Source organism: Lithobates pipiens, unplaced genomic scaffold (genome assembly GCF_037356315.1).
Source record: "Lithobates pipiens isolate NorthernLeopardFrog02 unplaced genomic scaffold, aLitPip1_a1.2 Scaffold_18, whole genome shotgun sequence".
Lineage (NCBI taxonomy): Eukaryota > Metazoa > Chordata > Amphibia > Anura > Ranidae > Lithobates > Lithobates pipiens.
This window is the reverse complement of record NW_027507758.1, coordinates 398,211,961-398,239,670: the sequence shown is the minus strand read 5'-3', so window position 1 is coordinate 398,239,670 and position 27,710 is coordinate 398,211,961. Positions and strand designations below refer to the sequence as shown.

Here is a 27,710-nt window from a genome sequence, read left to right as displayed (position 1 = left end):
TGTGAAGATATAAACTAGTTCACAGGGTTGAATAAGGCTTTTCTGCAGGAAAACTATGATAATGTAGAGTCAGATAGGGCGGTGAGCACTTTAGTGACAACCCAGTATAGCGGAGAAGTCAGGAGACCTTAGAGACAGTACCAGACACATTGTATCAGAACAAACAGTGATGCAGAAAACTGCTCTTAAATTGTGAAATCTCAAAAGAACTCAGGTCATAACCTGCTGTCACCAGGCTGGAATCCATAACTTACTGACATTTTAAATTGCTCAGCATTTAGAAACTACCATAACCTCCCACATCACAAATGTGATTTATTCACTAGCAAGGAGGGGTACTTCATGTTATAACACAAGACAAGCATTGCAGACAGCAGTAGGAATACCCTGTTGCTATAAGAGCAGTGAACAGGCTGCCTAACTGAAAGAAAATTGCCAGGCACAATACAATACATTCCAGGTGAATTATTCACACAAATGATATATTACATTTACAACTTGACAATACTGCTACAGTGTTCTTAACACTGTTCCACATTCAGATTTAATGATGACAGTGCAACGAATCAAGATAAATGTCTATGAACCATTTAATAATGTGCAGTTTTTTGCTGAAACACTCCATAATATTTATGCACGCCTGGAAATTGCAGTTGCACAGAATGTATAATGCTCACTGTGTGAATGTAATACTAATGTACACAGCATTTTAGGTGCTATTTAGCTAACAAATCTAGCATCGTAAAGCAGCATTATAATATTGCTTTCATGGTTGCGTTTGTAAAATGTTCTATTAACAGCAGGTGGCAACCTTTGAAAACAAGATTGCGGTCTGCTTCTGTCTTGCTTTTTTTTTCACTCTTATTTTTCACATGCAGATGTCTAAAATAAAATCTGAAAATGGAAGCCCTGCATGTTTGCGCTTTAGCTTAGATAAATATGTCATTGCTGTATTTTATCTGCGCAGGAAACCACAAATGAATCAAATACGGATAATACCATCTTATTAAAAAAAATGTGCATTGTTCTAAATAGCAGGTGTTAAAATCAGCATGCATACATCACATACCCCAGCCTGTGTAGCTTCATGTATATCCATCACCCTATCAGTCTATCTATCTATCTATCTATCTATCTATCTATACATCCATCTATCTCCTTTCTTCTATTCATATGTTTACCTCTGAGGATATTTTACTAAAATTAGCTCATGTGGCCAAAGAGAGTGGGCAGTGTTCACCCATCAACCGGGAAAATTATGCTTATGTTGCTTGTGTACCACATGCACAATTGCATGGACTAAAGTGACCCTACTTAGTGGATAATCTCTCAGATGAAGCTTACTATGGATGATTAACAAATAAATAGATGGAAAATAAGTCATTCTGAAAAACCAACACAAGCCATATTCCATAAAAAACACTTTCATTCTTACTGTATATGTATTCAGTTTAGGAAGTCACAATTGTTACATACATTGTTAAAACATACTTTGACTTCCCCCTGTTTAAAGGAAACATGTACCGAGTAAAGGAGGCTGCTAATGCTGACCTCTGCAACTGCAGTGCTGATATAGCTGCTTCAATACTTTCTAAAGTAATGACCTGGAACAAGCATGCGGATCAGGAGTATGGTCTTTTTAATCTGTTTACTTTTTGCTGGTCAGTGACTGAGAACGTATTGAAACCAGCAACAGCAGACTTATGTTCAGGTAGTTTTGGTTGAGAATTGATTCTATTATTGGATAATTGTGGGGGACAGAGCTGCTGATACCTATAATGCATTGTGTGACATCCCACCACTTACACCATTCCCACTCAAGAGCTTAGTTTCAAACAAATGCCCCTGAGAGAATGTTACAATTTGATTGCCTATCCCCTTTATGAACAATCTGACTGGGCATCTTCCTTACACTCATTTAATTTATCATAGGGGATGTCATTTAACCAAGGTTAGTATAGTGATCAGTTGAACTAGATCTCTGTAAAGGACAAATTAATAGGGGTGGAGTTAATTACAAGGTTAAGGACCTTTTTTACAACTATTTGTGTTATTGTACTTGTGCCCATTCATTAGCTATAGACCCTCAAAGAGTGCCCATGTGCAAAAAAGTGCCTGAATAATTTTAAGGTCAGTTTTACACTTATGTGCGCATTGCCATACACATTCAAGTGCATTGTAATGTGCATGAACATGATTGGGATACATATTGTATCAGTGTTTTGGGGTGATCATATTAGTTTATAGAAAAGTGCACACTGAAATATTTTGTTTTGGAATTTTGTTTTTCGTTTGAAAAATACATTTATTTAGTTACTCCCGAAATTCATTTTTATTTATTTTGTTAAAAAATGCATTAGTCTGAAAATCCAAAACAAGGTCGAATCTGTCATTGAAGGCTTAAGAAGATTCGACGGAGCAGCTAAAATGTACAACGCCGCAATCGTATATTTCCGGTCAAATGTTCCGCCTACAAGCTATAGTAGAATTCTAATGTTGTATGACACTAGTAATAATTATATTTATTAATTATTATTACTAGTCAACCAACATTAGAATTCTTCTATAGCCTATAAGCAGAGCGTTTGACCATAAATGTCCACTCGTGACAACTGCTTTGTCGAATCTTCATGTCGAATCTTTTCTCTCTATGTAGAATAACCTTGGACTAATAGAGCTAAGGTTAGGCACATTCGACCACAGGTTCGATGGACACAGATCGCTACTGTCAGCATCATGTTGAATCTCCTATCTATATTGAACTGTTGTCACAACGAAAATGAAAATACAGCATTTGTTTATGTAGAATCTTTCGGTTTTCGGATTCTGCACGTCCGTTAACGTTTGTTAAAACGATGGCGAAAATACCGAAATTCAGTAGAAAATTTATTCCGATGAAAACAAATGCACATGTCTATTCGTTTATAAAGGTCCTCCAATGCACATCCACATAGTGACACTTTAACTTCACTTTAACCACAATTCATAAATGTAAAACCACATGCATTGGGTTTTCATGCATTTAGAAGAAAAGATCCAGGCATGTTTTTGGTGCATTGATTTTCATCAAGGACCCATAAAAAATGAATGAGCACATTTACAACAATAATGGTTTGATAAATCAGATATTACAAATCAACTTGTGAATTAATATATGTTCATATTTAAAACAGTTTACATGTACAATGGCGAAATATGATTCCTGAATTTAAATAATGTTTTTTAAAACAATACATATTGGACACTATTATTATCCTTATTAACTGAATTCCAAATAGTGCCACCTCTTAGCATATTTGAGAACTGCTTCTAGCAAGAATATTCTTAAAAATGAAAATGTGTTTAAGCACTAGTGTTTAAGCACTAGCATGCACATTTGATTAGTTCTTGAATTGAAATTACACTTTTGTTACCAGATATCTTATTCAGATAAGCGCCGTATATTTGCACTTTAATTTTTAGAAGCAGCAACATTGAATATGCTTCTGAAGGGATCTCTTTGCTGAACTATTATTTTTCCGCTTCAGCCCCAGAAGGATTTACCCCCTTCCTGACCAGAGCAATTTTTAGCGATTTAGCACTGCATTAATTTATCAGACAATTACACGGTCGTGTGATGTTGCACCCAAACAAAATTGACGTTCTTTTTTCCCACAAATAGAGCTTTCTTTTGGTGGTATTTGATCACCTTTGCAGTTTTTATTTTTTGCGCTATAATCAAAAACAGAGCAACAATTTTGAAAATAAAACACATTCTTTTTTACATTTTGCTATAATAAATATCCCCCAAAATTATATAAAAATACGATTATTTTCCTCAGTTTTGGCTGATATGTATTCCTCTACATATTTTTGTTAAAAAAAAATTGCAATAAGCGTATATTGATTGGCTTGCACAAAAGTTATAGCGTCTACAAAATAGGGGATAGATTTACAGCATTTTATTATTATTTTTTTTACTAGTAATGGCGGTGATCTGCGATTTTTATCATGACTGTTACATTATGGCAGACACATTGGACAATTTTGACACACTTTTGGGACCATTGGCATTAATACAGCGATCAATGCTATAAAATTGCATTGATTACTATAAAAATGTCACTGGCAGTGAAGGGGTTAACACTAGGGGTGCTCGAGGGGTTAACTGTGTTCCCTGGGAGGTGATTCCAACTGAAGGGGGAGGGCACTGACTGGAGGAAGTGACTGATCGTGGTTCCTAGCTAATAGGAACACACAATCTGTCATTCCTGTCAGAACAGAACAGGGAAGTGTGTGTTTATACACACTCATCCCTGTTCTGTCTCTCCTGCCCACGATCGCTCATGGCCAGCCATCATCATGACCATCGGCCACAAGCACCCCCACTGTTCAACAGGCACCGGCTATCCCGACCCCGCAAGCCGACATATAGCTACGACGGCTCACGCAGGGGAGCCAACCTGCCACAGTATAACTGCGGTGCATGGTCAGATAGCTATTAAATATCCCCAATATTTAAGTTGATGTTTGACAAATTATAGCCGTGATGATTTATAATATGGAATATAATAAAATTGGGGGGTAGAGACAGTCCCCCAAGCTTTTTTATTGTATAGTTTGAAATGTCCTTGTTTGAGTAGGTTAAAGAGGCCACAAATAGGTTTAAATAGATTTTTTGAAAAGGGGATTAAAAAGGGATTTGTGATTATTAGTGAATGTCAAACTTTGTTTACCAGGAGAAATTTAACTATAGGGTTTAATTATATATTAACTATACTTTAATCTCTTCCTGACCATACTATAGTAAATTAGTAGCACTCCAACATGTTTCCTGTACAGATGGTAGTTAATGTCATAGCTTACATTTGAGAGCTCCAGAAAGAACACTTAGCTGTGAAACTCTTACTGGCAGTTTGGGATGCTGAATGAAAGATTGAGAGCCACAAAGAATTGTTCATGATCAGTATAATTACCTGTGGATTACATAGATTTACCAAAACAAGGACATTTTTCTACAGCAGAAAATCAAAATGTGCACATTTGTATTCAAGTTATGTACTCTGCGAGAGCACTCTGGAACTGTGTAAGAGCCCTTTCACACTGAGGCAGTTTTCAGTAGTTTTAGCGCTGAAATTAGCACCTGTAATGTGCCTAAAAACTGCCTCCCATGCCGCCCAAGTGTGAGTGCTTTCACACTGGGGCGGTGTGCTTGCAGGACATTAGAAAAAGTCCTGCAAACAGCATATTTGGGGCGGTTTGGAAGGGCTGTATACAGCGCTCCCAAAATGCCCCTGCCCATTGCAATGAATGGGCAGCGCTTCGGAAGCACCTAAAAAAGTGCTTCCAAAGTGCTGAAACACAGGCCTTTTAAATCCCTTCTTTGGGGTTAAAAACATCCTGCTAGCAGGAAAAAAGTGCTGCTTAAACAGTAGTAAAGCACCACTAAAACAAGCAGCGCTTTGCCGTTAATGCACGGACGGCAAGGTCCATAAAGGCATGGAGTCCTGACCTCAACCCGATAGAACACCTTTGGGATGAATTAGAGTGGACAGTGTGAGCCAAGCCTTCTTGTCCACATGAGTGCCTGACCTCACAAATGCGCTTCTGGAAGAATGGTCAAACATTTCTATAGACATACTCCTAAATCTTGTGGACAGCCTTCCCAGAAGAGTTGAAGCTGTTATAGCTGCAAAGGTTGGGCCAGCTCAATATTGAACACTAAGGACTAAGACTGGGATGCCATTAAATTTCATGTTCGTGTAAAGGCAGCCACCCCAACACTTTTGGTAACATAGTGAATCTTGCATCAATATTACCGGGAGTGAATTGCACCACTTAAGCTCTTCTTACACAGTCTTCATGTCTGCCTGGTGCTAAGTGCAATGTTCTCTGCCCATGTATTGTAATTATTGCCTACTTGGTGCCCAAAAACCATTGACTGCTGCCTGTGTATTGTTTACAAATGCCAATTTTAGGCACAGATTTTAAGCCACAGTGAAGTCACCACTATTTAGAGGATACTATTACTATAATGAAGTATAAATAGAATATTTAAGTGGAACTTAAGGCTACATTTAAGCCAATCTAAAAAACTGTGTGAGTGGCTGCTGCAGGGAAGAGGAGGGAGCACCAACAACAGTGGGGCAATGGAAGACGTCGGGTGATTTCACAGCTCTTAAAATGCAGCCCTGGTTTTCAAGTGCTCCCTGACAGCTTCTGCATCACGTGACCGGACAGGAGCAGTTTCAAGAAAAAGTTTTTACACATACCTTTTACAAACAGTATACATATCTTGGTTCTGTGGGAAAGCAGTGTTTTCATAAAGACACAGCCTAACTTGGTGCTATTGACCTAGCAATTTACTGCAAATTGTAAATACTGCAATTTACCTAATTGTAAATTGCAGTATTTACAAATCCACATAACGATCTAATAAAATTTGTGCAAGCAAGGACTATATGGTGCTCTTTGGTGGTTTAGTGGGCATGTGGTTGGCTAAAGGATAGATAGCATAGTGCTGTTGAAAATGGGGTTCATTCAGAATAGAGACCGGTTCCTAGTGGTGCACTGCAAGGTTCGGAACTAGGTTATATTCTATGTTGTATTAACTCTATATGTAAGTGATGCAACTAAGGGGTTGTTGGGTAAGGTATTATTTATTATATGGGTACTTATATAAAGCTGTCAATTTACACAGTGCTTTACATATATATTATACATTCACATCAGTCCCTGCCCTAAAGGAACTTACAGGCTAAGGTCTCTAATGCCTTCTTTGCTGATGACACAAGAGTGTGCAGAAGGGTTAATATTCCTGAAGGTGTCTAGCACTGACCCTGATTTGGCATTTTTGGAAGATTTCTCAAAGCTGTGGAAATGGAAGTTCAATGTTTCTAAATGTAAAATAATGCAGCTAGGGAAAAATAATCCCTTGACAGTACAATATTGAGGGTAGTGTTTGGATAGTGTTTATTGGTGGTATAGCGTTGGCTAGCACTACAAAGGAAAAACATTTGAAAGTGTTTATTTCGAATGATTGCAAAATGAGCATGTGTGGTCAGGCAATGGGAAAACTGAATAGAATTATAGGATTCATCCATAGAGGGGGAACCAGCAGGAAAAATATGGTACTGATTCCTCTATATAGATCTGTATTTAGACCTCTTTAGAGGATGTGATCATATGAGATGTGATCTCAAACTAGCAGGAGGAAGGTTCAAAACTAAACTTAGCAAGAATTTTATAACCAAAAGAGAATTTGATTCTTGGAATAGACTTCCAGCAGAGGTAGCGAGTCAGTCCTCAGTAAATGGATTCAAATATGCTTGGGATAAACATAAATCTATAAAGAAAAAGTTAACAAAAAACAAATTTGCAAAGAAAATTGGGGCAGACTCGATGAACCCCTTAGTCTTTAGTCTGCCATTACTCCAGCATCTACATTTACCCCAAAATACCATGTTACCTATAATTATATATTATAGCATTATTAAACAGTAACTCTAAATAAAAATCCGCTCAAGGTGATCTATGTACATTGCAGGAATTTTAGCAGATTCCCAGCTTTTCTTATTATGAAGAAACAGCCATTTGTCTGTATCCATGTGGAAAGTGAATCTGTATGGGAGTGGTTTTGTAATTATCAATCAGCTGCTGCACCTACAGGGCTCTAATGAGGAAAGTAGCTGGGTCTGCATCCCTTTAGACGTGATTTCCCTTTGGGAGTATCTAGCCAAAAATGCAATTTTTAGTTATAGGAAATACTCAAAATCAAATTTGTATCTTAGTGCAGACTTCTGGGAAAATGAATAAGCCAATCACACAACTTGTGTACCTTCAGGTAGCCATTTTGCATTGAATTTTACAGAAAACTATAGCATTGCTGATTGAAAAAGAAAGGTAATTTTAATAACATTCAATTACAGTTTGGCACGTGTCGCAATATTATTTTTTTTATTTGCTATTTTTTTTCCCACAAAAGTGGAGTTAGCCTTTAGGGAAACATGGGGATATAAATAATACACCTTGGGTGTCAGCTATGCTAGGTATGACAATGACTGTAGCACTGTATTTTCTTCATTATCTCTGCCAGAAAACAAGTAAACAAAACTGTTATTGGCCCTGATCCCTATTTGAACGGGTACATGTTTGCAGATACTGTATCTTACTGAGAACAGACAGTAGAAAGGAGTGGAAGGAGTGGAAGCTCTGCTGATTTTATCATCCAATCGGGTGCAAGTTAAAATTCAGTTTTTTATTTTCCTTGCATGTACCCCTCGGATCTACAGCAACTGCACTTCCAAGTGCACTTTCAGTGCAAAGTGGATTTTTCATTAGTAAATAACCCCCATTATGTCATCTAATCACATTCACTAACTGTTTACCCTAAAGTCAGATACTCAAGACTCGATAATAGTTAATATTCACTTGTGATTATGTGGCATTCGGCTTGTAGTGACTGTGTATGTACAGTAAAGACTTTATAGATGAACAAACATCCCAGATTTTCACCAAACCCTACATTTAGATGCATGAGTACATACAGTATTTTCCTTTCACACTTTACAATTTGCTTGTAATCTCATGATCTCAAAGTTAGATTGTTAACAGGTAACAGGCAAACCTTTGTCACATAAAGCCCCGCAGATTGATTAGCATATCGGAATGCTGATTTACTAATCATGGCAACCAAAGTTTGTTGAATCCTAGACTTCTAGGTGTTGCTTATTTGTCGATATCCACATTTTTTTTATTTGGTAGACCATCTAATTTACAGTATGTGTAAAAGATATTTGTAGGAATAGTATTCTTAGAATAAAATATTAAACAGGGAGGTTGACAACATTTGGACTTCCGCTATAGTAGAAATGCATTATGCTTTTAAAAGCCTGATGGTAGCACTCAGTACTACTGTATTTTGCTTCCACTGGTACAGTGGGGAAAATAAATAGGTCTGCACTAAATGTTGAAATAAATACATTTTACATAAACCTTTACAATAAAAAGTTTTTTGCTTCTTTATTAAAAGTTAAATATACCATTAAAAGCGTTTCATTATATCTGTTCAATAAGAACAAAAAAAAATGTTTAGCTTAACAGAAATGCAGTAAGCTGGTTGTGTACTGTACCTCTGCTTCTCGCTAATCAGTTGATGGTGTTATCTGTCCTGTACAGTTATGAGGATAAGAAGGGGGTTTATTTTGACCTTATGTCTCCTGTACAGATACAATAGAGTAGCTACAGTACAGCGTTGTCATTCTCCAACAGTAAGTGTGAAGATTAGCAAGTGAAAAATATCCCATCTAAGGACATTTATTTCTTGGGTTTATAAACCAAAATGATTGTAGATGCCCTCAAAACCTTCTTCTACAAATTTAAGCGCTTATGTAATAGATGAGAAATAAATATATACGTTTACAATTTAAGACACAACCAGCTGCTACTAAAATAACTTAATGCAAGCTTGCACATAAAGATAAATATATATATATATATATATATATATATATATATATATATATATATACAAAATTAGATAAAAATTAGATCAAAACTAACTTCAAAACGTATTCTGTGTAAGCAGCGCTAGATGATTACACACAAACTAGCTGAGTGTTTCAACAATGTAATGGATATACCATAATCCGGTGCAGAAATGAACTATAGATTAAAATTATAAAAAAAATGATAAATAAGGACGGTTGCTGATGGCATGGTCGGATCTCTGAGTCTATGGGCTCATTCACATGGAGAAGAGAAAGGAAAACAGCTCCATAGTGTGATCCCGTTTCAATTATTTTATTAAAAACATATCCCACTTACAGAATTACACTTACACTTTTCCAATATAAAGAAGGCATATAACAAAATTGCATCGATAGGAGTCCAATGAATGTATCCCTTGTGCTGTAAGGGAGGATGTGTTTTTAATAAAATCATTGAAATGGGATCACGTTATGGAGCTGTTTTCCTTTCTCTTCTCCATGTGAATGAGCCCATAGAGTCAGAGAACCGATCATCCCGTCAGCAGCCTTCCTTGAGTGCTGTATCCTGCGCTGGGATCCGGAGCCACATGATGATTCGTTGGTATATGCTTTTGTTCCAGCTTTGTCTGGTAAGAATCCATTTTATTGGGGGATTTATTCTCCTTTATCCAGGAACGCATATTGGTTGAAATAATTATTTCCAGTGATCACCCTTACGGGATTAACATTATTTGCTTATATTGCACTTTGGACTGTGACACTCACACACTTTTTTGCAAAAAAATACTATTTTCAATATTATCATGTTTTAATAAGTTTAATCTATAGTTAATTTCTGCGGCAGATTACGTCATATCCATTACGTTTTTGGAACACTCAGATAGTTTTGCGTGTAATCATCTAGTACTGCTTACACAGAATAGGTAAGTAAGTTCGTTTTGAAAGTTAGTTTTGATATAATTTTGATATAATTTTGTGTATATATATATATATATATATATATATATATATATATATATATATCTTGGGTTTAGATATACTTTAAAGCTGAACACCAACCAACTTTTTTTTTAATTTTGAATAGAGTAAAACCCCCAGTCAGCTTTCCACTCTTGTTTGGGAGATCCCCTCACTTTCAGTGTAGTCACTTGGACAAAGCAAATGGAAATACATCCAGTAGGGGCACAGGCATCTGTAAAGTCACTTTCTTTTAGTAGAGTGAGGGAATAGTAATATTTCTGTTGATTATTTTTATTGCTATCATGGTCCCCATTAGGTTGTACTCTGCCTTCACTGAGATAGGGAATATATTCTTAACAGACGCACACACATTGGTAAAAACGTCAAACTGCTATGCATTTGGGCTTTCAGTACAGCAATGCTAGAGGTGATTGTAGCCATATTAGTACATGCGCAACAGAAACAATTGAGTACTGTCCATGATACTTTTTTTATTTGCACTAACATACAATTTTTTCAGGACAAGCTTTTGGGCTATGTCCCCTTCTTGAAGGTACTGCTGGGACCTTGAAGATGGGAACATACTCCAAAAGCTTGTCTTGAAAAATTGTATGTTAGAACAAATAAAAAAAAGTATCACGAACAGTACTCAATTGTTTTTAGTACAGCAATGCACATTTTCAAATATTTGGTTTGCAATATTGTTTCAGGGGTTGTTGATTTAGTTGTGGTGTGACCTTTATTTATATGAAAAAAGTACAATAATTCATAAAAACCAATCAGATATATTCGTGTTAGTTTGACAATAAAACCTAATAATGCACTGGCTACTATAGATAAGAGTATATAATTATAGTGTTATTAATTACAGTCTTAGATCTTTTTTCCTCAATTTAAAATAGCAAAGTCAGAAACAAGTAACATTAACTGACATATTCCCTTGACATATGTTACTACCTTTGTGACCATTTACAAACCCCTGAGCTGCAGTAATGGATTAAGCTTCAGTCTACAGCTGGTTTCATGCAACATACAGTGCTGTAAACCTAAATATCCCTACATTTTTAACACATTGTGGTACTACTTAAGATACAATATATCATTGTACTTAATGGCTGATAAATAATATGACAACGTTCTAAGACCAACAAAAGCAGGAAATCCTTTTTATGCCACAAGTATCAAACCAGATAGAATAGAATATATTATTAAATTTTTGTAAAGATAAAACATATGACATTTAGATAAAGAGATACTGTTGCCTGACCATTCGCTTCAACAAACATCTTCCCATAATAATAGGTATGCCTTTAACATATTAAAGCATTGCATTTGCCAGTAAAAGCCTCCATTGTGTAGACATATAAAGTCCTGAGACCGTTACTACTGAGCACTGCTATCTTGGATGTTATGTCAGGAATCCCAGCAGACTCACAGTTGTCACTCAAGTGACACTCAATAGGTTTCCCCCTTTACTTTTCCCTTAGCTGATACATGAAAGGTTATGTAGGGCGGTACGAGAGTGGAGGAGTTGGACTAACACAGACAGTTATTAGACACTCATAGAAGAGGAGAAGGCTGAGGCATGGAAGGAGGTGGTTGTGCTGGAGAATTGACTAGTAACATTTTCTAACAAGTTCAAAAGGCACATTGTCAGTGGATAAAACCTCATTCATTTGGAGCAAACAACACTGCAAGTAAACATTGAATTACTTTTTCCAGTGATTTTACCTGCACATATTTTAAGTTAGTGACAAGGTACCTTTAACATAGGTTTATGCAGTATTGCCTTGCAACCAATAGACGATTAACAACCCACATACACTAAATAGTGAATGTCAGTAAGGAATGTAATATTCAGAGTCTAGTCATCTGGTTCTGAACAAAGAGATACCCATGTACATGTCTAGCTGTAGTTCATGTTATTGGCTATCAAATGAACTAAACACTATGCTTTTTGTGAGTGCTTCTCTTCGGTCTGTTCGGCAAAGAGGTAAAGTGATGATTAAGTATGTATTAACTCTTATCTTATCATTGGGAGTTTAATCTTTCATTCACCAACACATTTAGTTTCATGTGTTGGGTTATTTATGAACCTTGTGGACAGCCATATCCCAACACATTCATAATAAATTGGGTAATGGACCTCCTACTGTGAGATATAAGGCTATAAGGATTTCTTGAAGAGATCCAAGCTTGAATAAAAGAACAAGGCCACGGCTAAGTCTTTAAATACTGGCTGCAATAGTCTGGGGTCTAGTAGTTTTTGACAAATGATTAAACTTTAAAACTTTACTGTTTAAAGAATCTGTGTTTTAGTAGTTATTAGCTAGTGATTTGTAACTGTTGATTGATTCCCCACTGAGTATTTACTAATGTTCATGATGCAAGGAATCTCTCCCAACCACAGTTCAGCCAATACAGGCTAAGTCTGTGTTTTAATTCTAACATAGGATCTGTGTGCATTGTGCACGCTAGTGGGCTCTGTTAAAGACAAAAGAGTATTGAGAACTCACTAGAGTTGATGGCATTAATGGACCTTATCCAGTCTATCGTGGCCATGATGAAGGTGGAAGAAATCTATCAAAACAGCAAAAACCTGGCAAGGGATCAAAACTTGCCCACTGTGATAAAACTTTGAACAAACATCATACACATTGATCACCGTTTATTATGCAAAATATCAGAATGCCTTCCCTAGCAAAAAGTATAGGAATAGAAGACTGTTATAAACAAAGTATAATTTAATTTATTTATACTCTTTTTTAAGGACCAGTTTTCCTAAAAATAGTATTTCAGTTATTAGTAAATTCTGGAGCATGGGTTATCTTCTGGATTATATAGTGTTTGGCATCTGCAGGGGTAAGCACTCTTTAAATTGTTTGTTGCTTCACTATGGTTGGATATGAGGTACTGCTGCTCTTCTTTAAGTGTTCTAATTATTTCTATTTGATTTCCATAATGGGAAACAAGCTATAAGTGCAACAGAGAGAGGGAGAAAAGCAATTAATAATGGCTGTGGCAGCCTTACAGACCAAAGAAAGCAAATGCAAAAATCTCATGAATACAATCTCCATGGGAACCAAGATGGTTAAAATGTAAAAGGCCTACCAGAAAAAAATTGAAAAAGATTGAAATATCAGCTTTGGGTGAATTGATGCTAAAATTGTACCATTCCCATTATCTTATCTTATTTCTTCCTACCTTGGTAATGCATTTACTACCTGCTAAATAAAATATTAATGTTATATCTTCAATTTTGGCCAAATTCATATTGTATAGTTATGTTATACTCACCAGGACATCTCTGTTCATTACACCTCCTAATATCTTCTCCGGAGCCTTCACATTGCTGACCAGTAATGGAAACTCCCTGGCAGTTTCGAGTTCTTTTTTCCCAGCCACCATCACATGATCTTGAACAACCACTCCACGGTCCCCACTGATTCCACTGACCATTAGCTGTATTGAAAATGGTAACACAATTGGCGATAGTTACTTTTTGGAAAATATTCACATTTAAACAATATATGGAACCACTAATGAAAACTGAAGATCATTTATATTACTCCTCTGATTCTTTCTAAATGTTCTAAACTTTCTAAACTGAAAGTAGGTTATAAAACCCTTATAACAAATTGTGCAGCATGAATTAACTCAAGCAATTTGGCTCTAGGAAACAGCTTTCTATAATAAGGTCTGGTTATTGTTTCTCTCTATCCTTGTGCAGGGTAACTTGTCTAGTCTCCCTCCCTCCCATGTTTACTGCAGGCACCTGTAATGGGATGGACCTGATGGGTCTCATACATCACTCTATTACTCTAAAAATGCAATGTTCAGGACACTAGTGATGTCACTGCTGTGCTTACTAGATATTTGGGTTGGCAAAGCCATTTATTGCATACAACATGGAATGGAGTTTTCTCTGTCCATGTGCATGATAGACATCTCCCCAAATTACTAACTGAAATATTTTCTTGAAACAAGAAAATATTTCTTGTCTACAAGATCTACAGCAATGATACTGCTTCCTAGTTTTGATGGTTTAATAACAATGTAGTTAAATGTAAACTATGTCCAATATAAGAATCTGCTTCAGGCAAATTTCAATTCACTTTACAATATTTTTATTTATACATTCCACATTACTTACTGATGGAAAACAACATTGTTTGACATATCATTTAAACAGCTAAACTTTAAGTTATGTAAAACAATGCACATCTCAGTTTACCATTCTACAAACTTTAATGTTATCAAGAGTATGCTCTTTGACCTTTGACAAAGGAGTACATTGCTAAGAAATTCATGGGCTAATTTGAACAACAACGCCAGCAGCTACTGATGGCCAAAGGGGAACAACATTTGAGGGGATTTTACTAATTATTAGCAAAAACAAATCTCTAGAGCCCAACCTAGCTGACTTTTAATAAGCCTAGTAAATATAAGAAGGGAAAATACACATGTTGTAATAATTTATTGTCTGATAGGTTACACAAAGGTCAAATATAATGGTAACATCACTCACAAATGTGCAATAATTTTATTATTGTCTGGGCCAATTTAAAGTCTCTTGCGTGAAAGAAAACTGTGACTAAGAATATAATTAATTACCAATATTATGACCTTCAAAATGGGCTTATATCCCTAATAATTATGTACAGAAAAATATGACAACACCATAATGCAAGCATGTTGTTCATGTAAATGAAAATATTCAGTCTCACAATTATAATAGCTTGCCACTGTATAAAACTTGAAGAGGTTTCATTTAATAATATACTATAATTATAAAAAAAGATTATTCAGTTTTGTGCCAAATGAAAATATTTATTGATACACTTTCCAATTATCACAGATTTCTTTGGGTATTCTCCTAATATTACACATTTACAGTTGTATCAAAATAAAATGAATGATACCATTGTAGCTATAAAAACACAATACCTTGCAGTATTACCAACCATAAAAGTGATGTATTTCTGCAATATTATTCTCTATCCATCTATAAAACCTAGATTAGATAATTTATTTTACTTTATAGTGTTTTTTCAAAGTTGTATGGTTAATTGAGTGGAGTCTAAATATTTACCCGTGCACTCCTGATTATGACATTCTCTTGTTTCACTATAAGGTCCTTTGCAGTCAGAGCCACCATGGGATGCTGGCGAGCATTCTCTTTGTCTTTTCTGTGTACCATTGGAACATGTCACTGAACACTGGCTCCAACTACTCCATTCCTGCCAGAGGCCATCAACTGAAAATGACACAAGCAGACATAAAGGCTTTGATTTTAAAGGTTTTACATTATAATAAACCTAGTATCAGTGTGAGATCATAGGATTAAATTCCTAAAACAGAAATTTAACATATCCACACTTATAAACTGTTTAACTTTATTCCTCAAATCTGAATTCCAAACAGACTATAAAAAAAAAATAAAAAAAAAAATAAACACACATATTTCTTAAAATAATATAATATATATTACAGCTACTAAAACAAAAACAGAATGTGACTTCATTTCAACTGCTTATCATTCCCTGTAACATTCTAGGAGAGGAAGGCCAATCTTATGGGCCAATCAGTTGTGCTTAATTCACATGTGCTGAAAGGGAAAGAGCAAGGTAGTACATTCATCAGTCCCTGGGTGTCCATTCAAAGGCTTGGGTGATCAAGCTAAAATGCTTGGAAAAGTGAGGTCACCTGTAGTAGAACTCCAAACGTCTCAGGACAGTATGGATAAAATATATGTTTCAGTTGTGCGAATAGCTGTTTACCTGGAGTTCAGTTTTAAAAATTATTATTTTTCTAGACACTAGTTGTCAGAAGAACCATGCTCAAAACCATGCTCAATGGAATGTCTATGCTCAAAGGAATGCCCATGCTCAAAGGAATGTCAATGCTCAAATGAAAGTGCATGCATGCAGAAGGGTCCATAGAACTGTGCACAGAATTAGGACTCTATGCATTTACACTAATACGTGTGCATGCATGTGTATGTGATTACTAGCATTCTGCATGTGCTCATTCTTGTGAGTATGCTTGTTTGATGGACTTGGGCTCCAAGTGGTTGTTTAAAATCTTACAGGAGTTGATTTCACTGCTGAGTGGTCATCATCTCCTTCTGCTTGTGGCCTGATCCTGCATTCATCTGTACCTTGACCTGGCTTGCTGTTTCTGCTTGTTCCTGAACCTTTGTAGCTGACTTGACCCTGCTTCTGCCTGCTGTTCTAGTACTTCTTCTTCTCACTTGATGCTGACATTGGCCTGGCTTTAACTCTGCTCCTGGTTCCAGTCTCTGTACCGCTGCTGCCCAGTAGTTGCTGACCACTACCCATTCAACTACATGTCCTAGATGCAGAATCTGCCTGCTGACAGTTAGTTTACATCAGCTCTGCATCTGTTATCAAGATATTCTGAACCAGATCTCCTACCAACACCTGCACCTCTCTGTGCCCTTTTATAATCCCCAGGAGAAACAGCACAAGAGCCGTAAGAGCAGCCCTCTCATCAACTCAGCCTCAACCAGGTATGTGACACTAGGGTTCAAAACATAATGTTATACTTACCCATGTCTCATTACAGTTCTGGCTCTTTCCTTCATTTCAAGGACACATGTGTGCATCCAATTAGAGGCCTCTGGCACTACATACAAGAATCACACATACTAGGGGGAACAGCTGGGGGATTAAATGGTGGAGAAGGATCTGGGGGTTCTGGTAGATCATAAGCTTAATAATAGCATGCAATGCCAAGATGCAGTTTCCAAAGGGAGCAAAATCCTTTCTTGTATTAAGGGAGGCATGGACTGAAGAAAGATATCATCTTGCCCCTGTAAAAATTGTTAGTAAGACCTCATCTGGAATATGCAGTTCGGTTTTGGGCACAAGTTCATCAAAAGGTTATTGGGGAACTGGAGAAATTACAAGGAAGTGCAGCCAAACTGATAAGAGGCATTGATGAGCTCAGCTATAAGGAGAGATTAGCTGAACTGAATTTATTTTCTCTGGAGAAGAGGCTGTTGAGGAGGGATATGATCAACATGTATAAATACATAAGTGGTTTATATAGTGAACTTGTGTGTGAGTTATTCACTTTAAGGGCATCACAGACGACAAAGAGGCACTCTTACAGCTGGAGGGAAAGAGATTCCATCTTCAAATACGGAAAGGCTACTTCACAGTAAGGGCTCTGAAAATGTGAAATAGACTCCCTCAAAAGCTGGTCTTGGCTAGCTCAGTAGATTGTTTAAGAAAGGCCAGTGGGGCGTGTCCTGATGTGAGTGGCGGCAGACATTTTTGTGAAGAGCTCCGGGCCTGCCAGCCTGCCATCAGTCCCCGGCAATGTCCTATGCTATCATTTTTGAGCGGTTCTGCCTGTGGACACCTGCGAGACATTGCATTCTTTTACACATCAAAAGCGTTTATTGAGTTAAAGGAAAGGCATACAATAGTACAACTGAGAACATCCATAAGTAAATACAGTTAACAGAGTACAGTGCTATACCCCATCTCTTCTCAGTACTCGTACTATGAAATAATGCAGTGTATATCACAGGGGGTGTTAAGGTCAATGAGATTTTGAATATTTTAACCAAATCGTAAAAAACAAAGCCAAAAGGTTCATGACATTCAGATGTAATGTGTCAATGTTCTAACAATATCCACAGTTGAGATCTAAGAGTGCACACAAAGAAGAAAACAAGAACGAATAATGAAACTAAAGGAATAAGGAAAGGGTAGGATAAGAATGTCTGATTTAGCCTCTGATATTTCAGTTGTCTCTTTGAAGCTGAGCATATTTTTTGGAATAACGGAACACTATCCAGGGTGTCCAAGTAGCATGAAATTTTTCCACTGATTCAGTGGCTTGAGCCACTGTTTCTTCCATAGTGTACGTCTCAGACACTCTATTCAACCATTCAACCACCGTTGGGGCTCTGGGGGACCGCCAGTGCAGCGGCACCAGCGTCTTGGCTGCATTGAGAAGGTGTTTAAGCAGAGAATGTTTGTATCTCTTCAGGGGGGCGTCAGCAATGTGAAGGAGACAGCAAGCCGCATCTAATGTGATCGAGGTATCTGTAATTTGTGTGATCAAATTTCTCACTTCTTCCCAAAAGGGCGCCAGTTTAGAACAACTCCACCAAATATGCGTGAGTGTACCCACCTCTCCTTGGCATCTCCAACACAATTCTGGGACCTGTGGGAACCATCTATGCAGTTTGTCAGGGGTGTGGTACCAATGTGTCAGCAGTTTATAGCACGTTTCCTGTGTTTTTGTTCTAATAGAGCACTTGTGAGCCATTGCACATGTGCCCCCCCACTGAGAATCTGTAATGTTCCTCTGGAGTCCCAGAGCCCATTTGCTCCTGAATCTATCATCCGCATGCCCAGTCATCTTCTGTAGCCACCTGTAGGCCACTGAGGTCGCCTTAAGTAATCTCTCGCCAGACGCACAGACTTCCTCCAAATCAGTCATCTGTCTAGTGAAGTGTTGTTTGTGTTTTGGGGAGGTAACAAAGCTCCTGGTCTGGAAGTAATTCCATAGGGGAAACGATGGTTCCCCCCAGTCTCTCCTAAGGGTCTCTAAGTCTTTCATTTTGCCACGAGAAAAGCAATCTTTCACCAGTCTTGGGGCGGCAGAGTCTGTGTCATGAAAAAGGGCGTTCCCTATACCTGGAGTAAAGTCAGAATTATCTTGGAGCGGTGTTAAAGGGCTGAGGGGGGTAGTCACAGCGAACCGTTTCGTGTTTGCGTGTAATACTGTTAGCGTAGTCTCCGTCAGGGGATTCAAGCTGATCATGCCCTTGAGACTGGCTCAAGGTAATCCATGGGGAAAAGCGCAATTTGTTTTCTGTTAGCATATCTTCCAGTCTTACCCAGTCCTTGTCCGCCCCATGACAGTGCCAGTCAATTATCCTAGTAATTTGTGCTGTTAACTGGTATTTCTTGAAGTCAGGCAACCCCATCCCCCCTCAACCTTGGGTTTCATCAATAAGGCATAATTAATCCTCGCTCTCCCATTCTGCCATAGGAAACGTAGGGCCAAGGAATTTAGTTTGTGAAAGAAACTTCTGGGGATATGAATTGGTAACGCTCTAAACAAGTAGATCAGCCTAGGCAACACCGACATTTTCAGGATTGCCGCACGGCCGAACCAAGAGAACAACCCCGCACTCCAGGATCGTAGGTCTCCTTCAATCGTTTTCAGTAGTGGGGAGAAGTTGTGTTCGAAAACTCTTTTGGTGTCCGGGGACACCCAAACCCCCAGGTACTTAAGTGCCACAGCCTCCCATTTGAAGGGGCAATTTTGCTTGGTTCTATTTAATTCCTCCAGGGTCAGATCAATACTCAAGGCCTCAGACTTGGAATAGTTAATTTTTAGATTAGACATGTAGCCAAATTTAGTAAATGCTTTCAGTAGATTGGGGATCGTCGTGTGCGGGTCTATCAAAAAAAACATCAGATCGTCGGCGTAAGCCGCAACCTTAAACTCCCTGTCCCGCACCCCGAATCCTCTTATCGAACCATCATTATTGATTGTTCTAATGAACGGCTCGAGGGATAAAATAAACAAAAGGGGTGACAAAGGGCAACCCTGTCTGGTTCCATTCGCAATGCTTACTGGTTCTGACAAGGAGCCATTCACCCTCACTCTAGCAGTGGGATTTTGGTATATAGCAGAGATCCAGGTCATCATTCATGTCCTCAGCCCCGCCTGTCTGCATGTGGCCGTCATGTAATCCCACGCCACGCGATCGAAGGCCTTCTCCGCATCCGTGGACAGGAGAAGGCCTCCGATCTTCCCCGCACGGGCCGCCTGCATCAGTAAAAGTGTTTTAATAATGTTGTCTTTGGCCTCTCTTCTTGGCATAAAGCCAACCTGTTCTGGACCCATCAACTCCGACAAAAGGGGGCTCAATCTGTTAGCCAGTATCTTGGTCAAGATTTTGAGGTCTAGATTTAGAAGAGAGATTGGCCTATAATTCGCACATGATGACGGATCTTTATTAGGTTTGGGTATCACCGCTATGTGGACCGACAGAAACTCAGGGGGGACCTTCCGAGGTGAGGACAGGGAGTTCAAAGCCTTTCTTAGGGGGTTGGAGAGAACTTCCAAAAAAGTTTTATAATAGATGGCCGAATAGCCATCCGGCCCTGGGCATTTCCCCGTCTTTAAGTCAGTTATTGCCCGTTTAATTTCATTGTCTGAAATCTGTGCGTCAAGGGATATTAAGTCTTGTTCTCCTAGAGTGGGGAGACCGCTCTCTCGTAGAAATTCTCCAATAATTTGGGATCTATTTCCCTCTAGGCCTTTGGGTCTATGTTGAGGGGGTAGATTATATAACCCAGTATAGTATTTGTGGAAATGGGCCGCAATGTCATCGTTATTCACATCTAGGGAGCCCTTCATGTTACGTATGCCGTTTATGGTCTGGCTGGAATTATGTTCTTTCAGGGCTCTGGCTAACAGCCTACCTACCTTATTTCCCCCTTCGTAATATATCTTTTTCTTAAAAAAGAGCATTCGCCTAGCTTTCATATGCAACAGATCCAGAAATTGCTTCCTAGTATTCAGTAAGTCTGTGGCCGTTCTCTCGCATAACGTGCGCTTGTGGAATGTTTCTAATCTGCCTATTTTTTCAAGAAGGTCTTTCATCTCTTTCTCTCGTTCGCGTTTACATCTTGCCCCTAGTTTGATTAGTACCCCCCTAATAGTACATTTGTGCGCTTCCCAAAGCACTAAAGGGTCTGAATCCGGTAGGTCATTATTTGCAAAGAACTCCTTGAGAGCCGTCACGATCAGGGGCAAAGTCGTAGGGTCAGTCAGGAGGGAAGGGTTCAGTTTCCAAGAATTGTATGTCCGTCTCTGTCTATTGAAATCCAGAGAAATCGCTATGGGGGCATGGTCAGAAATGGCCTGTGCACCGATTTTGGCTGCACTAACCACCGGCAGGTCACGTTGTGTCACAAATAAATAATCAATGCGGGAATATTTATTGTGTGGAATCGAATAGTACGTGTAATCCCTTCCCTCTGGATTAAGCAGGCGCCACGCGTCTACTAACTGCAGGGTTTGTAAAAGACGCTTGATTTTCTTCAAAACTTGGAAAGTGACACATGACCTCCCCATGGAAGTGTCCGCCAGGGGATCTAGTGGAATGTTAAAATCCCCTCTTAGAATGATACAGCCCGACGCGAAGCCCTGCAACTCCCTCGCCATGCGCCTACAAAATTGGAGATGATTCGTGTTGGGGAAATAAACATTGGCTAAAGTGAGGGGCCTGTCCCTGTAGGAGCCCTTCAGGAAGATGTATCGGCCCTCCGGATCCGATAACGTCTCTGATACCACAAAGGGGGTGCCTTTCCCCAGGAGGATCGAGACACCCTTTGTCTTTGACAGAGCATTCGTTGCATGAAAGGCTCTCGTGAAGAATTTATTTGTCAATCTATGCACCTGGCGAGAATCAAAATGCGTCTCCTGTAGGAAGACACATTGTGGCCTACCCCTTTGCAGTTCTCTGAGCACTGCGGTTCTTTTTTCTGGGATGTTCAGTCCCTTCACATTGTGTGAAATTATCGTGGGCATGCGGCCCAATGCTGCGTAAGCCATTTGTTAGCTATGTGACTCAGAATCACCCCAGAGTGGACAAGACAAATTCAACCTACAACGGTATAAATTACGAGACAATTGGAAATCGGTAGTTACACAAACCTCAATAAGGCTATCTCACTTCTTGGTAATGTATACCAGTAAAAAGCTTATAGAAGAAAAGAGGCGAATCAGATAGAGAGTGAAAAGAGAGAAAGAAAGGAAAAGAAAGAGAAGCAGGAGTGATAAGGGAAAGGGAGGGGAAAAAAGAAAGAAAAGAGGAAAAAGAAAAGAAAAAAGGGGAGAGGAGTAAGGTAGGGTGAGATGTAGGAGGGAAAAGATAGATAGGAACAGCCAAAAGGATAAGACTGTCCCCAGTTAATAAACAACGTATTATAAAACCTCTGTCAGCTGAGCCCAACTAACAGGGTGGTAAATTAGCCTCCCTAAGGATCGGAAATAGACCCGGTCCAGAGAGGCTTGGTAGGAGCGTGGGTCAGACCAGATAGCGTAGTGTGCTATCCACAGAGCTGACTTAAATTTGCGGCTATTAAGTCAACTAAACCAAAATGAAAAATACATCCAGTAAATAACCAGACAATACAGGTACAATAATACCAACAAAACCTGTAAATGTCAACTAAAATTGCGCTGATATAGGGGAGAGAATCAGCCAATTATCTACCAAATAGTGAACTGAGAAGATTGTCATCAAAAACCAAACCTCTCATAAGGAGAGGCTCTACAGTGTGAGTTTAGCAGCCCAAAATAACAGGTCACCGAACACCTGGGTTTGCATTATAAGTTACCAAAAGAAAATTAACATTGTAAGTTTTCACCCGGACCTCCAAAAAAATCTAAGGCATCTTGGTGCTACATGTCCACTGCTCATAACATGAGTCCAGCAGGAGAGATGGTCTCTTCTACGGTGGCCGTCCTTGCATTAACAATAGCTTGCTTGGCATAGAGCACCTGGACCACCCTCTAAGCAAGTGTAAAAATAAAAAAAAAACAAGAACCTAGATAAAGGAGCTAACAACTTGAAATCTGCAGTGTCTCAATGAGGCCCTATTTCCTCAAAGGCATATGGCATAGTTTCCCGAGATGTAGTAACTCATACGGAATGAACATGTTATGTCTTCTCTCGGATCGCCAAAATAATCTAAGGCATCTTGGCGCTACATGTCCTCTTTCCATGACATGAGTCCAGCTGCAAAGATGGACTCCGCTACGGTGGCCATTATCGCAGTGAGGCCGCGTACACACGTGCGGACTGTTCGCCCAACCTTGTTCGGCAAACAGTCCGCTCAAAATTTGCATGAGCGGACTTGCCCACACACGAGCGGACTGTTTCAGCGAACTGTTTGCCAAACAGTTCGCTCAACTTTTGAAATGAACGGACTCGCCCACGTAAGGCGGAGGCAAGTCCGCCCATTTCGAGCGCGTGTGCAGGTAGGCGGGGCCCGCGACGGAGACGTCGCGGGCTCCGCCGCCTGGAATGGACTTAAAGGGGAACCCCAACGCCGAAAAAAACGGCGTGGGGGTCCCCCAAAGTCCACAACAGACCCTTGTCCGAGCACGCTACCCGGCCGGCCAGGAAAGGGGGGCGAGCGAGCGCGCCCCCCCCTCCTGAGCCGTACCAGGCCGCGTGCCCTCAACATGGGGGGTGCCTTGGGGAAGGGGGGGCCGCGCGGCCCCCCCCACCCCAAAGCACCTTGTCCCCATGTTGATGAGGACAAGGGCCTCTTCCCGACAACCCTGGCCGTTGGTTGTCGGGGTCTGCGGGCGGGGGGCTTATCGGAATCCGGGAGCCCCCTTTAAGAAGGGGGCCCCCGGATACCGGCCCCCCACCCTATGTGAATGAGTATGGGGTACAATGTACCCCTACCCATTCACCTGTAAAATAAAAGTACCCAAAAAAAAAACACAACACACGAGAAAAAATATTTTATTGCACAGCTCCGGGGGTCTTCCGTCTTCGGGGGTCTTCTCGCCGGACTCCTCCGCTATCTTCTTGTAGCTCTTTTACTAGCGGAGGAGTCCGGCTTTCTTCCTCCCCGCCGCCGGCCTCTTCTCCCGACTTCGGGGGTCTTGTCCCCCTCTTCGGTTCTTCTGCCGGGCCACCGCGCCTTCTTGTAGCTCTTTTACAGGCGGTGGCCCGGTCTTCTGTCGCCGCCGCCTTCCGTTCTTCTGCCGGGCCACCGCGCCTTCTTATAGCTCTTTTGCAGGCGGTGGCCCGGTCTTCTGTCGCCGCTGTCGCCGTCGCCGCCTTCCGTTCTTCTTCTTCTTCTTGTTCTTCTTCTTCTCCAGGAGATGTTGACACGTCGCTCTCTCCGGCCGGAATGCCAGAGCCGCCCTGCGCTGCCACTTATATAGTGACAATGGGGCGGTGTCACATGGTATATGTCACATGGGTTGGTCACATGGGTTGATGTCACATGGTGACCCCGCCCCCTTACGATGTCATAGTCCCCATGTGACATCAACCCATGTGACCAACCCATGTGACATATACCATGTGACACCGCCCCATTGTCACTATATAAGTGGCAGCGCAGGGCGGCTCTGGCATTCCGGCCGGAGAGAGCGACGTGTCAACATCTCCTGGAGAAGAAGAAGAACAAGAAGAAGAAGAAGAACGGAAGGCGGCGACGGCGACAGCGGCGACAGAAGACCGGGCCACCGCCTGCAAAAGAGCTATAAGAAGGCGCGGTGGCCCGGCAGAAGAACGGAAGGCGGCGGCGACAGAAGACCGGGCCACCGCCTGTAAAAGAGCTACAAGAAGGCGCGGTGGCCCGGCAGAAGAACCGAAGAGGGGGACAAGACCCCCGAAGTCGGGAGAAGAGGCCGGCGGCGGGGAGGAAGAAAGCCGGACTCCTCCGCTAGTAAAAGAGCTACAAGAAGATAGCGGAGGAGTCCGGCGAGAAGACCCCCGAAGACGGAAGACCCCCGGAGCTGTGCAATAAAATATTTTTTCTCGTGTGTTGTGTTTTTTTTTGGGTACTTTTATTTTACAGGTGAATGGGTAGGGGTACATTGTACCCCATACTCATTCACATAGGGTGGGGGGCCGGTATCCGGGGGCCCCCTTCTTAAAGGGGGCTCCCGGATTCCGATAAGCCCCCCGCCCGCAGACCCCGACAACCAACGGCCAGGGTTGTCGGGAAGAGGCCCTTGTCCTCATCAACATGGGGACAAGGTGCTTTGGGGTGGGGGGGCCGCGCGGCCCCCCCTTCCCCAAGGCACCCCCCATGTTGAGGGCACGCGGCCTGGTACGGCTCAGGAGGGGGGGCGCGCTCGCTCGCCCCCCTTTCCTGGCCGGCCGGGTAGCGTGCTCGGACAAGGGTCTGTTGTGGACTTTGGGGGACCCCCACGCCGATTTTTTTCGGCGTTGGGGTTCCCCTTTAAGTCCATTCCAGGCGGCGGAGCCCGCGACGTCTCTGTCGCGGGCCCCGCCTACCTGCACACGCGCTCGTAATGAGCAGACTTCCCTCCGAGCGGGAACAGTTTGCTCATTTCGAAAGTAGCCTACACACGGGCGGACTGTTCGCTCAAACAAAGTTTCAGCGGACAGTTTTTCGGAATTTCCGAAAGACTTTGTCCGTCAAACTGTCCGCTGAAACTGTCTGCTGAAAGCCCACACACGAGCGGACTGTCCGCCCAAACACTGTTCAGCGGACAAAGTTGGGCGAACAGTCCGCCCGTGTGTACGCGGCCTAATAGTAGCTTGCCTGATATAGAGCACCTGGTCCACTCTCGAAGCAAGTGTCAAAAATAAAAAAACAAGAACCAAGATAAAGGAGCCAATAACTTGAAATCTGCAGTGTCTCAATGAGGCCCCATTTCCTCAAAGGCATATGGCATAGTTTCCCGAATTGTAGTAACTTATACGAAGAATAAAGTAGTTCCCCAGGATCAGTGACGGATCATGAAACTAGAAAGTAAATTAGCTTGGGACCTCCTCCCTGGGCCTAGATGGTGTGGGTCTGACGTTAGGAGTCCCCATGGAGGGATTGCTGCCTTTGTTGTTCCTCGACCGCTTCGACATGCGTTTCTCTGGTGTAGATAGAGGTGAGCTGGGAGGGGACCTGTTGCCCAGTGGCACTTGAAAGTCTTGATACCAGTCCGGTAGGGACACCAAGTCAATATGCAGGGCATCGCAAAAATCTGGAAGATCTTGGGGGGTACGAAGAGAGATCTGCTTACCGCCATGCATGACTACCAGCGCGAAGGGGAAGCGCCATGAATACCGGATCTCCCTTTCCCTGAGAACATCCAGTAGGGGGCGCATACCTCTCCTGTTGCGTAAAGTGATTTGGGACAAGTCCTGAAAGAGCATAATGGAGGCGCCGTTAAAAATTATGCGATCATTCCTCCTGGCTCTTCTCATTATATCCTCCTTGAGGGGAAAACTCTGGAGACAACATATAATGTCCCTGGGTGGAGCTGAATCCGGACCTTTCGCCCTAAGCGCTCTATGCGCACGAACAAATTCTATTGCAGTGTCCTCCTGTCGGTCTAATAGGCTGTTAAAAAGTCTCTGCAACGCTGGGACAATCTGTTCTGGTTCTACCGATTCGGGTATCCCCCGTACCCTAATGTTGTTCCTCCTCCCCCGGTTGTCCAAATCCTCTAAATGGCGGTTCATTTCAATAAAGTGGGATGAGTGTGCCTCTGCCACGGATTCCAAGGCCCGTATCTCCCTGTCTCTGCGCTTCCCTGCTGCCTCTACCGTAGAGATCTTTTCCGTCAGGACAAGCAGGTTGGATTTTAAATCCGTGATGGCAGCCAAGAATGTGGACTAGATGTCCGCTGCAAAGCCAGACATATGTTCATATGTGAGGGGATTGGAGGGGTTTGAGAGGCTCCTACCTGCATCTTCTGCAGCGGATTGGGAATCCTCACTGAAGTCTTCCTCCTCGCCATGCTCCGGCGCCATCTTGTCCGGCCTGCTCTGTCTCTGCGAAGACTGAGAACGGAACATTTCATTGATGTTCCGTGCGGTACCACTGGACAGATTCCTCCGGGCACTGGAGTGAGGTGTGAGCTGGGTTTTCCGACCCATGACAGGCTGCTAGTGCTGGACAATGTAGGTTCTTGCCGATTCTCTCCCCGGAGCTCAGCTACTGCGCCGCCATCCTTGCCGCTGGCCAAGCCACGCCCAGAGAGACATTGCATTCTGACACCTGCGGCTGCTGCCATCTTGCCAGCCTGAGGCCTCCCGGGAAGACTCGATCCTAGCAGATTTGGAGGTAAGGGGCCATAATCCATCCCCACCTGCTACCCAGTCTCAGAATGCGGCACCCGAGGCCTGGTCCAGCCTAGTGAGGCCTAGTGAGGCCTGAGAAACCCCACTTTTCTAAGACTGCACAGTCCGGCCCGACCTCGGAGGTGTGGGTCTCCTCTCTGCTTCTGCCCTGTCACCCCTCCAAGTCCCTGCCATGGCCTGGTGTGCTGCCAAGTACTGCCTGTCCAAGTTGGGGAATCCTGTGGCCTAGCGTCTCCAGTCTTCTGCTGCCTCTGACACATTGCTCTGGGCCTTCCCCACACTGGAACTCCCAGCCCCACATCCTCACTACCTTGCCCCTGCCTGCTTGGCTGCTGTGAGGGGGGAGGCTGCTGGTGAACATGACTGCCTCTTCACCAGGGTCTGGAGGCCTACGACCAGCTTGGGTCACATCTGGGTCA

General features: G+C 41.6%; 1 protein-coding gene across 4 annotated transcripts in view; it reads right to left on the bottom strand.

Moving 5' to 3' along the window:
- The window catches only part of ADGRB3 (adhesion G protein-coupled receptor B3), a 1,271,667-nt gene that overhangs the window by 657,120 nt on the left and 586,837 nt on the right, over positions 1-27,710 (bottom strand). For all 4 annotated transcript variants that reach the window (XM_077487874.1, XM_077487872.1, XM_077487875.1 and 1 more), the window contains 2 exons: positions 15,520-15,684; positions 13,725-13,889 (listed from right to left, as the gene is read on the bottom strand). In XM_077487874.1, the coding sequence (XP_077344000.1) occupies positions 13,725-13,889; positions 15,520-15,684 (330 nt within the window). The remainder of the gene's footprint in view (positions 1-13,724; positions 13,890-15,519; positions 15,685-27,710) is intronic.